The sequence below is a fragment of the Phaseolus vulgaris genome, chromosome 1 (assembly GCF_051622355.1).
Source record: "Phaseolus vulgaris cultivar YP4 chromosome 1, ASM5162235v1, whole genome shotgun sequence".
Taxonomy (NCBI): Eukaryota; Viridiplantae; Streptophyta; class Magnoliopsida; order Fabales; family Fabaceae; genus Phaseolus; species Phaseolus vulgaris.
In genome coordinates, this window is record NC_143498.1 from 54,917,689 (window position 1) to 54,931,850 (window position 14,162).

Below are 14,162 nucleotides of genomic sequence, written 5' to 3' on the forward strand. Positions count from 1 at the left end.
TTTTTTCTTATCTTTGAATCTTAAACTCTCTTGTTCTTCATTTACAACATTCTTCCTCTCTTCTTCTACAACGGCGATGGTGATGACCGTGAGAGAAAAATGTAAAACTCATGAAGGTAATATGGTTATTTCACCCAATTGAGGGGGTGCAGGTAGGAAATTGGGGAGGTGCAGGAAAAAAAGGCTACCCATTTTTCAAAAGTTCTGCCTTCAGTAGGCCCAATTTTGCAAAATCACATACGAACAACGCAGCTCAACAGAAAGAGCTTAGTAACTAACTACCTTTCAATTTAAAGCTAAGCTTGGCGCCAAAAAAACGAAAGCAGTAGCAGCAGCAGCGTTGTGGCGATTGGGGAGTAGAGAGAAGAGAATGTACTGGTGCAGCGATTCACGCGATGTGGATGTTGTTGTCGGCGACGAGGAGGGATTTTCAGTTTCGTGTTCTCAGGGCCATCGATCTTCGTTGAACCTCCAAACTCACGGCGGCGCTTCCATCTGCCTCGTCTGCTTCTCCAACCTCCTCTCCAATCCTCTCTCCCCAACCGTCCATGTCTCCTACGCTCTCTCCCAGCTCTCTCGATCCCTCTCACTCCCTCACTTCCTTCAACCGCTTCTCACCTTCCACCCTCACTTCCTCCTTTCGCCTCTCGTCGCCGCCCTCTCCTCCTTCCACGACGAGCCAATCGCCGCTCAGCTCACGCATCTCATTCTCGCCCTCTCTGCGTCCGCCGATCCTTCCGTTTCCCGCGAATTTGTCGCTAGGGTTTCCGATCGCATCACTTCCGGTGCTTTCGGTTGGTCTTCCCCTCAGCTGCACATGGTGATTTTAGTTTCCCTTCCGCATTTTTACCTTGTCAATTAACTGTTTGAATAAATTTTGAAGTAACCTTTTATAAGTAGGAAGTAAGATAAATTTAGCTTTCTTCGATAGCTAAAATCAATTTATATAATTAACAATTTCATGAACTGAAGTGTTTATGTTTATTTTAACTTTATTAAAACATTCAATTCATTTTTTAAAAGTGTTTATACTTATAGACTAGTTTATCCAAACATAACTTAAGATTCACCCTATATATGATTGCCGTATAATTTTCTAGTCTTAAATTCTAAAATAAATGGAAATTTTTATGGATTGTTTCTATTGTTCTGAATCGACAGGTTCACTGCCTTGGGGCTCTTCTGAATTGTGAGAAGGATGATGATCTCCATAAACACATAAAAGACATTTGTAGCCTCATTTCTGTTCTTGTTACGGGCCTTCAATTTCCGAGGTATTGTTCAGATATATTATGCTTTGGATACTTGCTGTACTGTGGAATTTAAAATTTATTTCACGTGGTAAGTCCTTTGCTCGCTCCGTGCAGTGAGGAGATTCGAGGGGAGGTCCTCTTTGTCCTTTATAAACTATCTGTTCTTCAGAGTACATCAGCAGAGGGAGAAGGAAGTGATATGTTGATTCCCTTTTGTCCACAGATATTGTACCTGTTGGTCGATGTGCTCATGAAGACTCAAAATGACGATGTTCGCTTGAATTGTATTGGTCCGTTATCAAGTTCTCAGTATTTTTGTTCCTTGAAAAGAAAACTCCAAACTTCTTTTTGGTTGTCTTGTTTGTTTTAACTTTTGTCTTTTTCGTGAAGCCTATTTTGGATGGGTAGACTACAGATTGACATTAGGACGTTGTCTCAAACGGATTTTGTTGTTTGTCTCATGTATACTCAACTACATAACTACTCATAGTAATAGATAGAAAGGTGGTATAGAACACTAGACTTTTAAATGTTGACAATATGAAAACAAAAAACACTGGCATGCCATGCATTATTACATCTGATGACCATTTGTATCATGAATTTCGATTGAAAGGTTGATTACCTGTTTGTATCTTTCTCTCCAAGAGTTTGCATCCATATCCTACATCATCCGAATTACCAAAGTTGCTGCCTTAATGAACGAGTGGTTAACGTTAAAATTCCTGGGATTGTTAAAAGTCAGTAGTATGGCCATAGTTCACAGAATAGATATCAGCAAGTGTAAGATGCTATAGTTTACAACATAATTGTCATTTTTGTTTCTTTTTTGAATGACAGTTTACATTTTTGTTAATTAGCACTTTTGACCATTCTGGCTCGAAGACGTTTGCTCAGGGAAGAATGTGCATATGATGCGTGTAACATCTCTTCCAATGGAGGAGGAGTTAACTCTAAAGAAACTGAAGATGGAACCAAGGGCACATCTCTGGTAAATCTGTTTGCTGAAGCCATCAAAGGCCCATTACTTTCGTCAGACAGTCATGTTCAAATCGGCACTATAGATTTACTCTTTCACTATTTGTCTTCAGTCAAAACTTCAGACTATGAGATTCGAGTCTTGGTGGAAGAAAATATTGCAGATTATTTATTTGAAATATTAAGATTGTCAGGTGAGAACCTAGTATTGAACTTGCCAAAGAAGTTCTTTGTCTCTCCTAGATGAAAGCGATATTGATTTTGCTGTGTTGAATACTGTGCATATTTTATAGCCTTGTTTATTGCCACAATATAGAATGAAAACATTTGCCCTAATTTAGATTCATTTCTTATTAACGGAATTCAGAGTTGGTTATCTGGATCTAGTCGGTTTTATTAATCTAATTTAGTTTACCTCAACTTTTTCTGTTATAAGCTAGTGAATGCAGAACTTAATTTTGACCTTACTGTTATGCATTGGTACGTGGCTTACTAATTATTCTATTAATGAACAGAGTATAAGGACCCAGCAGTCAAGATGTGCCTTCAGGTACTAGACCTTTTATCAACTGCTGAGGAAAGTTTTAAACTAAGACTCGTTGTTGGAATTTCAACTCTTATTCCAGCATTACATTATGTGGCGGACATTCCCTTTCACCCTGTCCAGTGTGCGACATTGAAGCTCATTTATGAATGCATTTCTGAGTGCCCTGGATCTGTATCAATTTCTCAACTAGAGGAACTGATTCTTGTTTTGATAAGAATGCTCAGAAAGTATTCTGATGGAGAAATGGGTATGATTCCCGAGACCTTTATAATGGTCTGCTCCGTCTTTGTGGCTCTTATAAGATATCCATCTTGTAATGGAGCTCTGGATCTGTCAAAATCAATCGCGGAAGCAACAAGACATGCCATTTTAGCTTGTCTCTCTGTCTCTGAAAGGAATATCAACCAAATTTTGCAATGCTTGTACCTACTTAAAGAGGCATATGCATACAGTCATGATGGAAACTCCAGTAACTCTAGTAAGCTGGAACTTCAAAGCAGTATTCTAGATACATGCAGAGCCCATTTACTGCCTTGGCTTGTAATGGGCATCAATGAAATGGAAGAGGACATTGCCCTGGGATTGCTGGAAACTTTTCATTCGATAGTGCTTCTGCAGTCTAGTATTAATGCCACGGAATATGCAGAGACTTTGATTTCCGTCGGTTGGTTCAGTTTTTCATATGAATGCCTGGGTTTGTTTACAGGGGATAGGATGAAAAATATAATATATTTGTTGCTAAGTTCACTCATGGATTCTCTACTAGGAAATTATTCTGGACAACCAATTAGAGAGGCCGTTTTACACCTGTCTCACGATCCTATCGATTTACTCTTTTTGCTTGGTCAAAGGAGTACTAACAGTTTGGATTTGCCTTCTTGTCAATCTGCAGTTTTGCTGATTTTGTACACCAGTTCGCTATATGATGAAAGGTACTTACGTTGCCAAAATTCGTACTCCTGTTGCCCTGATTAGCAATTCATCGACAACTGTTTTCACTGACAGTTTTCTGACTTTAATTACCAGACTTGCAGATGAGAAGTTGATTTTAGCTTCTCTTGAACAATATATTCTTCTCAATAGGAGCGATTTTCATTGTCGGACCTCCGATAGTATGAACGTGACACGACTGGTGAATCTTTACAGTTTATTAAGGGGTCTTGACAATACGAACCACCAAATTCACTACAGTGGAGAAGCGGAGGAGATAATATTCCAGCTCATAAACAATGATGAATGGGACTTACTTTCAGCAAGAATTCACACAGTATCATTGAAGTGGTTATTTCAACAAGATAACATAATCAACTCATTATGCCATCAGATTTTGAAATTTTGCAGAAGCTATAACTTAGAAGAGACTGACTTATTTCTCGGAAACAATAATCAAACTGTTAACGTCCAGACACTAGCAGAGTTAGTATCAACAGAGGATAACTACGGAGCTAGAATTTTCGTGTGCTTATTAGCACAGCTCTTGGAGGAAGAAAGGCATGAATGTGACGTAGTATGTGTTCTCAATGTCATGGCAACTATGGTCCATGTCTACCCAACTGCTTGTGAGCAATTATCTTTGCATGGAATGGCGACAACAATTAGGAGTTGGTTTTATTTGAGTAATTCCTTGTCGACAGCAACTTACATGTCCATCTTGATTTTGGTTTTTAACACTTTGAGTTCAGTGCATCCTGAAACACTGTCTGCTGATCAAAGTTGGGTTGCGGTAACTATGAAGGTTTGAGTTCATATTGCTCCCGTATAAATTTAATCATTATCATGATTAGACTCCCATTTTAGGTGGAAAAATACAGTGATCTGATATTATAAAAATTCTATAACCGACCAACTATCCCTAAACATACTAGAAAACACAATGACTCAGTTAATGATTGTTCTCACACCACGTCCACTACTGCAGATGATGGAGTATTCAATTCCATCCGAAAAGGTTGATATCTTAAGTGACGAAAGTCTCTTTGTTATTGGCATTCTTTCCTTAATTTTGCATCTTTCCACCAAGAAAACACTTGAAGAGACTTCAAAGGCCGTTCTTTTTAATACTTCTATAATCTCAATGGTCAACACCATAGTCTCTGCTGCTTCTTTGAAGGGACCTGCTTTGGTAGAACACGACGAGGGAACAAGCACCGGAGAAACTTTAATATTTGTGCTTCTGCTTCATTACTTCGCGGTTAAAAGGTAAGCCGTTCACATCAGTAACAAAAAAAAGAGAGTATATTTTATCTTCTTCACTTCTGGCAAATAAATTGTAGCATATTAAAGTAAGAAAATTATATTTTACACCCCTTAATTGTCTTTTCTAAATATTTAAAACAATGTGTTTTAAATCCTAAATCTTCTATTCTAGCTTGCATGCTATCCTACCAGGGTTTGTGGATTGGCAAAGCTTCCTTGTTTCATTGAAACCATCGGAGCCACTAGCCTTCATTGGCATCCGTTGCCATGACTTGTGCAGACTTCTGCATTTTGGTTCTCCTGTAATCAAGATTGCTGCTTCTTATAGTCTGTTAGAGTTATTTAACAGAATATCAGATCAAATAAACAGTAATCATGAAGAGTTGAGATGTACTGTTGGGTACTTAATGTCCATAAGGAGCATATTGGAAGGGCTGGTTTTCTATAATGATCTGAGAGTGGCTACAAATTGTTGCTTCTGCCTGTCAATGATTCTGGGATGGGAAAATCTGACAAAAGAAACAAAACTCTTGGAAGGGAGTAGCTGGTGTAGATTGATTATTGAGGAGATGACAGTATCTTTTGCAGCTCCTGCTTTAGCATCACAATCATTCATGAACAAACAAAGCCCTCAAGTACTCATAGCTATAGCTGTGCTAAAACTGCGTAAAATCCCTCAGTGGATGAGATCTGTGTTTGATAGTTCAAGTATATCTGGCATACTGGATAACCTTACTGCAAGTAACTTGAGTTCGGAGATTTTGGTTTTATTTCGAGAACTACTGAAATCTAACTTCTTAACTACAGAGCAAATTGCAACTATAAATCAAATTCTCCAGGTAACTCCTTCCTTGTCTTCTATTAGGTTTCCACAGTTACTTTATGCTTTATCCGTGTTTGCACCATACATACCATTATTTCCTTGGATTTTGTAAAGCTCATACAATACAATTCTTTCATGCGTAGCGTATCCATTTTATAAGGTGATTCAGCAAAAGAATAATGTGAAAAGGTTCTTTTTACACTCATTGGAATGTGTATACTTTCGTAGGGAGGAGAAGAGAGATAGGAAGGGTACAGAGAAAGAAATAAAGTTTAAAATGGGTATAGAAGTTAGAATGTGAAAAACTTAAGGTTATTTAAATTGTACATACCCGTAGTTATGCCATTCTGATATTTACAGGAATGCAGAAAGTGCATTTACACTAACAATGCTCAAGAGGGTCTCCCAAATGAGGCGATAAAAAAGGTCCTCACGGCATCGTATGATACGGGAGACATTTGTGAGTTTCTCATTGATTTAATGACTTCAGAGGCGTACATAGATACGGTTTCCAGGGGATTTCATAAAAAGCTCTCAGAAGAAATAGAGATGTTTTACACTTGCTTGTCTGTAGATGATGGTGGTTGTACGTAGCTTCAGTTTTTCATCTCATCCATGGTACATTTGAATTTGACAAAGATGGCATAACTACCTATGTTGGTTTCATACAGTCATGCTACCAGTATGTTTTATGTCAGTAAAGCAATGAGATCATTGTAAGTCCATTTTTTCCTTTCTGTCCTCAGGGTGAAGGGAAGAGTACACTTCTTCACAGCTTTTAAGACCAGTTTGAGTGTTATTTGTCTTCATTAACTGTTACAGTTACTTTTCCTCCCCTTCCATTAATATGATGATATCTATCCAAATCTATTTTCATTTATGGGTGTTCATTGTCTATATTTATGTAATAAACTGCATTGAATTAGTTTAGTTCCTACATATGCATTATTTTCCGTGTATGATAATTATTTATTGACAACGAAATTGATAAATACAGTTTTAAATTACTTATATCATTTTTCTCTTCAGGAATTGGTTCAGTTCAAGGATTTGACAAGAAACCGCAGCAGTTGTAATGGCTATATTTGCTTCTCTAAAAATGGAGAGTGAGGTATGTCACAAGTTGTGTACGTGTATAAATGTTTGGTTCACAACTAGATGTAAATAACCAGTTTATCAAATATATTAAAATGAGGATTTTATGTTTAACTTAATCTTATAAAAGTTTATAAGATGATGTTTACATCTATTTGAAATATCCTAATTTTTAGTTGATGTGAAATCTTTAACACATTCTTACGTATAAATTGTTGGTAGTCTTGAGTGTGAGGGGTGTAAGATAGACAATTCGAATGATTCTGAATCGATATAAGATCTCTAACAAAATCCTTAAATCTTTAATTGTTCGGCATGGACTGTGATGAGAATAAGAACCAAGTGGGTTTATTTTTTTATTTTCAAAATTATAAAGTTGTATTCCTTAACTTTAAAAATTGTTACATTGAATTTTAATTTTTATTATAATTATATTTCGCATAGTATCATATAATAAAACATTTGTTACTTTAATTTGTAATATTAATTTTTTAATTAAATTAAATAAAAATTGAAAATATTAGTAAAGTAAAATAATAATAAATAAAACGAAAATACATGCTAGAAATTATGTGAAGGAACTTATGACTAATTTTATAAACTATATCCTTCTACAAATTAAATTCTGCTTATTAAATACTTATGAAAGTATAAGGGATACTCTATTATGTATTAACTTATTCTCATTAATATGTAGCTTTCTTTTTTTTATATTGGTAGTTAAAACTTTTTCTACAATATGTTTTCTTAGTACCCTAGATTGAATACTCATGCCATAGACAAGCTCTGCTCATTTTAATAATAAAAATAAACAAAAATATGAATCTAGTCAAATATTTAATAGATTTTAAAAAAATTAAGATCCTAATAAAATATTATGTAGATTTTATTTAAATTTAAAATATCGATTAAATGGAAAAAAGAAAAAAAAATAAGCACTATTTTGTAGAAACAATTAGTATGAAATTTATCATAACAATATTACTATTTTGTGAAAAGAAATTATAATAACAAACTATGATAAAAATACATAAAAGAGTTACATTTATTTTTTCTACAAATCAAACATTTGTAAGAATTCTAACATGGCAAAGATGTAGCTCCAGGTCCACATGGACGAAGAGTATCCATGTATGAAATAAAAGAAACATAGTATTTATATTTGTTTTCACATATTTCCTTAATCTTCATGTAGTTTTCACCAGTCAAGCCATAACTGTAGATATATTTTTCAGTAGCAAAAATGAGAAGTTCACCATTCATAACCGTGAACCCTGTGATTGTAGGATATTTTTCCTTCAAACCCATTTCTTTTGTTTTTATCTTCACAATTCTCCTCCACTTACTTGTTTTATAATCTTTCAGAATCCAAACTTTGAAAGTAGATCTTTTAAGTCTTACCAAGCAAATGGAGGAACTTGCCATTGACACCTTGCCCCAGTTGAAAATGCTCATGTCACACTTCTTATCCGTTGAGCTCTTTCTAGCAGTTTTGGACAACTTGAGCATTGTGGAGGTTCCATTTTTGAGATTGTAGGACATTATATAGGGTTCAAAATAAGGGCTCCCTTTAGTGATGTAAGAGCCACAATCTGAAATGAAGTGGATGACTCCATTGTCATGCACAGGCATGTTAAACTTCATGTTTCTACCACCTGCACAAAAACCCTTTTCCATTGTTTTCCACGATCCTTCCCGAGGCTTCAAAATTTTGCATGCATAATCTGAAGACCAATCGGTTGGGGTTTCAAAATGAACCACCATGTAATCATCAAACTCGTCATAACACTCCAACAACATGATCATAACATGTGCACGTGCATTCAAATTTTCTTCATCATGAGTGGGTAAAGAAATTGGTAATTGAGACTTTGTAGCTTGGTTGCAAATGTAAAACTCAGTAGGTGTCTTATCTGTTGCACGACAAAGTATCAATCCCTTGATTGAAGCTACAATTTGACTGGATTTTGACAGGAACTGTAGAACCTCATCAGACACACCTGATCCTGGTTGCGAAGGTAATGGATGCAACCTAATTTCTTCGTTGCACGGCCTCTCTAGTTGTAAGAAGAAACATGTATCATCTCTTTTCAACGAATTATGAACATGATTCACTAGGAAAAAGCCTTCTTCTGGAAGATTGCAGAACCCCTTGTTGACAGCTTTAAATCGGTAAAGAGATTTTGCTGGCAAATAAGTACAAATAGGAAATATCTCGCTTGAAATCATAGCCATAGCTGGGTGAGGTTAGTGTGAGAAGCGGAGAAAAAAAGTGAGAAGTAGAGAAAACTGTGTAGGCAAATTAAAAAGAGATGATATGATATCGGTAAAACTCAATTTTATAGTTGGATGAATATATATAGATATAGATAAAAAAAATTATTAACCAAGATAAGATAAGAAAATTTTATCTATATACATACAATTAAAAAATATTAATAAAAAATCTTGATTTTTTTTAATTAATATTTATTTGCACATTTTAAAACAGAAAAAATATGATAATATCAAAATTTTATCATTAACAAAATCTCAAACAAAATATTATATAATACATTTTGAAAAGATTTCAAATTTTAGTCAAATAAAACCCTCTATATTTTAGTTTTGATAGCAAATGATAATCAACTTTTATTCTTAACTAATATTTTGTGTTCAGTTTAAAATTATTTATAGTTTAATGATCATGAATATATAAAAATAGGAAAAACAAGTACTGTTAAGAAAAATTACAAAGATAATTTTTTTTTTATCTATATACATACAATTAAGAAAGTATTAACATAAAATCTTGATTTTTTTTAATTAATACGTTTTTCTTATTGGTACGGTTAAAAATAAGGAAAAAGTGATAACATCAAAATCATCATTAAAAAAATCTCTCCAAGAAAATATTATATAATACATTCTAAAAAGATTTCAAATTTTAGTAAAAAAAAAGCCCTTTTTATTTTAGTTTTGATAGCAATGATAACTATTTGATTGATGAGATTGATATTTTGAAAATCCTGCAAATTCAGTAACCAAATATTTTAATTAAAATGTGTAGTTTATTACAATCTCATAATGATTTTAGATTGAATTTTTTATTCTTAAGTAATATATTTTATATTTTAAGATTATTTTATATTTGATCGAAGATGTTTTAAGGAATTAATATATGGCATAAGCAATTCTATATCAATTTAAAAACAGTAAATATATCAAAAGTATTTAGTTAGTATCTTACAATATAATAATTTGTTAACAAATCATTTCTTCATAAATTTTTATTCTATGAATATCATCAATAGAATTTAATATCCATAACAAACTATATTATATATGTATATAGATATATAGAGATATATAGTTATAGATATAGATATGAATATATATAATATAAATATAAATATAGATACATAAATATACGTCCTTTTTCATTTTTTTTATTAGTTTCAGTCATTCAAATATGTTCCAATCTCTCCCTAAAACTGTTTTAATTAATAGACAAAATGAAAAATCTGAATAAAATATAAAAATTACTTATTTGAATTAAAATTGTCACACAACAGATATTAAACTAATAAATAATATATTTATAAGGATTAAAATAAAAAAGTTTCTTATTGGACATTGAAAAGATTATAATTTTTTATTTTTAAAAGTAGATATATTTTCACTTTTTGAGTAAGTTGTAATTTAAAATGATCCACGATGACTAGTTAAACTTTTTTTATATGACACATGATTATTTATTATTTATTTTTTATTGAGTGAAAAATAAAATAATTTTATTTTTTAAGTAGATCATATGAAATGACAAAATATTCCAAAATACTCCATTGTATTAATAAAATGAGATATATTAAATAAAGATAGAATCGAAAAAAAATTGTGTATATCAAAAACTGATTATAATGAAAAATCTTCTTTTATATATAAGTATAGATTAGATATCAATTTAAAAATTATTTATCAATAATAAAAATTAATTTAAATATTAATAAAAAAAAATAATTTCTAAATTAATATTTGATTTTGTTAATATAGTATTTAATTATTTTTTATTTCTAAAATTAATTTTATTTAATAATTTTCTTTTATTGATGGTTCTTCTTATACCACGCCCACCTGATGGAGTATTCAATTCCATCCGAAAAGGTTGATATCTTGAGTGACTAAAGTCTGTTCTTTACTGACACCCTTTCCTTAATTTTGCATCTTCTCACCAAGAAAATTATATTTTACACCCATTAATGGTCTTTCCTAAATATTTAAAACAATGAGTTTTAAATCCTAAATCTTGCATGCTATCCTACCAGGGTTTGTGGATTGGCAAAGCTTCCTTGTTTCATTGAAACCATCGTAGTTAGAATGTGAAAAACTTTAAATTGTACATACCCGTAGTTATGCCATTCTGATATTTACAGGAATGCAGAAAGTGCATTTACACTAACAATGCTCAAGAGGATCATACAGTGATGCTACCAGTATGTTTTATGTCAATAAAGCAATGAGATCATTGTAAGTCCATTTTTTCCTTTCTCTGTCCTCAGGGTGAAGGGAAGTGTACACTTCTTCACAGCTTTTAAGAAAATGACCTTTCCCAAATGCAGTAAGGACCAGAGAATCTGTTTTCAATTCTACTACTCTGTCCAGATACCCCATTCTTCTCCATGATTCTAAAGCTCCTCTACCATCAAAACCAATTCTACTGGCATCCAATACAATTCCAATAGTCACAATATCAGGCCCCAACCGATTGATTCGCAGTTGGGACAGTAAAATTCTCAAATGCCTGAAATCTTTCATCTTCACATAAGCCAACATGATAATATTTGCAAAGGCAACATTCCAATTAATCTTGGCATCTTGCATTTCTTTAACAACTATATCCATACCTTTTTTACTCAAGAGACATGCATAAGAAAGGAGACGGAGACACCAAACAAGGTCACTCTCACCAAATGCTGAACATAAATCTAGTGCCAGGTCTTCTAGTCGAGAAAACATATAGTTCTTGATATAAACTTCAGCCATTTTTCTTATGAAATCGTCCTCTAGACATGATTTTGAATTCAAGACTTTTCTGAAAAAAAATTCCATCTTTTCAACAATCCCAAATGTGGTGTAAGCCTTTAGCATTGCAACAAAAGTAGAAGATTGCAGTCTCATTCTCTTTGAAAGCATTCTCTGGTATAGCTTTTCCATTCTCTGGAGAATCCCAGCTCGAGCATACTCCTGGATAAGTATATTATAAGTGATATGATCAGGAGAACACCCTTCCAACTCCATCTTTTTCACACACTCACCCATCTCATCATACAGTTGAAATTTCCCATAGGCTCCAATCAAACCATCATAGGTTTCAGAATCTGGGTCTAAGCCAGATTCTTTCATCTCATCTAAAAACCGCAAAGCATCACTGAACTTACCAGCTTTGGATAATCCATGAATTATTGGATTGTAAGTGTCCAAAGAGGGCTTCATACCTTGAACTTTCATCTCTTGAAATGCAGATAAAGCTTCTTCCATCATTTCATCTTCACATAACAAGCCTATTATCTTGTTATAGTTGAACTCACTAATCCGTGATTTCTCAATTTCCTTCCACATATCAAACACCTATTAATGCAACGTGCTAAGAAAGTAAGGACTCAAAATTCACAAAGGAAGAAATGATACTAAAAACAGTGTCATAAAACAGATTCGGATGGAATAGACCATAAATTTGGTGCCCAAGTGTTACTCTCTCTTCTAAGTAATTCCCAAAGTACCAAAGCTATATAAGTAAGTATTCAATATCTCCCAGTTTTGTTTTTATGTTAACATATTTTTACTACCGTTCAGTGACCAATGAAGGGCTTTCCAATAATTGGAAGACTACTTAGCATAATTCCTAAAACTCTGGGGATTATTTACAATGAAAGGCTGATACTTTACAATGAAATTGATGGTTAATTTGGAACAAAAGCAACAATAAAGTCTACCCCGGAGCAATTAAGACCCTTTTAGGCAAAGCTATCAAATTTGTCACAAAAATTGAAGATTGGCATAAGGGTCTCTACCTGAAGGATTTCCACGAACCTAGAGGCATTCTTAAGGAACCTGACAGCAGCCCAAAAATGATCTTTGGACCAGTCTCCATCTTGGGCGAGTATGTACATTGGGTTCGAATCCTCCCTCTCAAGCTTTGCAAGTAAGGCTCTGAGGCTGTCATGGTGATGGTAAGTCTCAACCAGAAGGGTTCTGTGCTTCGAGTCTGAAACTGTGTCACCGAATGCGTGGCAAATTTGAGTGGTGAGGCATGGGAATGTGGCAAAGGGTTTTGGGAAGAAGGTGCTGCAACTGCTCTTCCTTCCTCTGCAATTGGGATTCAACTTCAACGCCAACACACACTGATTCTGACTGTGAGTCATAGCATTCACCATTTTTCTTTCTACATTTCAATTTTCAATCCAATTGGGTTTTCATTAGGTTTTGGGTGCATCCTAATAATCATATTCTATATTTTTCAAACTCCCCCTTGTCTATTTTTTGTTTTATAAATGTTCACATAATTTAACATATTTATCAAGTATCATATATAAAACTAAAAATATTGAAAAGCAATTAAATAAGATAATATTTTTTATTTACATAAAATAAAATGTGTCTATCATTAAAAAGAAACTTGTTAAATTTAACTAATTTTAAACACCAAAATAATTAATTACTATTTCACTAAATTAAAGACTATTTTAGATTTTAAAAATTATAAAATATATTAATATTTAAAATAATTTTTATTATTAATAAAATTATAAAATAATTTTTTAAATTATATCTAAATTATTAAAGTTTTAATTATTAATATTTTAAATTTTAAATTAGTGTCAATTTTTATGCATTTTTATTAATAATGCAAATTATTTTAAATATAATAATTTTTTAGTTTCTAAAATAATATTTAATTTAATTATTTAGTGATTAATTATTTTTTCTCTAAATTTAATTGTTATTTAATAAATTTATTATAATTTGAGATGAAATCATTTAATTCTGATAAAAAATTAAATGAAATGTAGAATAAAAATGTTACTTAATATTCACATAAGTGTGAATGTTATTTATATGTATATAAGTATTAAATAAATAAATGAAAAATAAAGTATAATTAATATAAACATAATATACTCATATTGGAATTGTATTATTATTGCATAAACATGATGGGGGAAAAATCAACCGAAGCTGATATTTTGAGTCATTCTATTTTTTTTTTAACCAAAATAAACAATAATGAAAT

General features: G+C 32.6%; 3 protein-coding genes across 3 annotated transcripts; 1 reads left to right on the forward strand and 2 right to left on the reverse strand.

Moving 5' to 3' along the window:
* The first annotated feature begins 262 nt into the window (after window positions 1-262).
* PRD1 (putative recombination initiation defect 1) lies at window positions 263-6,961 on the forward strand. The gene is made up of 10 exons (XM_068618412.2): window positions 263-820; window positions 1,162-1,274; window positions 1,368-1,543; window positions 2,114-2,425; window positions 2,747-3,710; window positions 3,805-4,513; window positions 4,697-4,977; window positions 5,147-5,813; window positions 6,158-6,513; window positions 6,827-6,961. Exons 1-9 carry the CDS (start codon window positions 371-373, stop codon window positions 6,389-6,391), a joined length of 3,906 nt encoding a protein of 1,301 aa, XP_068474513.1. The 5' UTR covers window positions 263-370; the 3' UTR covers window positions 6,392-6,513; window positions 6,827-6,961.
* Window positions 6,962-7,972: 1,011 nt separating this feature from the next.
* On the reverse strand, window positions 7,973-9,127 carry LOC137816126 (uncharacterized). Its single transcript, XM_068619216.2, has one exon. The coding sequence runs from the start codon at window positions 9,125-9,127 to the stop codon at window positions 7,973-7,975; it is 1,155 nt and encodes a 384-aa protein (XP_068475317.2).
* Window positions 9,128-11,204: 2,077 nt separating this feature from the next.
* On the reverse strand, window positions 11,205-13,429 carry LOC137815285 (pentatricopeptide repeat-containing protein At4g14190, chloroplastic). Its single transcript, XM_068618413.2, has 2 exons — window positions 12,943-13,429; window positions 11,205-12,499 (listed from the first exon to the last, which is right to left on the reverse strand). Exons 1-2 carry the CDS (start codon window positions 13,303-13,305, stop codon window positions 11,372-11,374), a joined length of 1,491 nt encoding a protein of 496 aa, XP_068474514.1. The 5' UTR covers window positions 13,306-13,429; the 3' UTR covers window positions 11,205-11,371.
* Window positions 13,430-14,162: the final 733 nt, after the last annotated feature.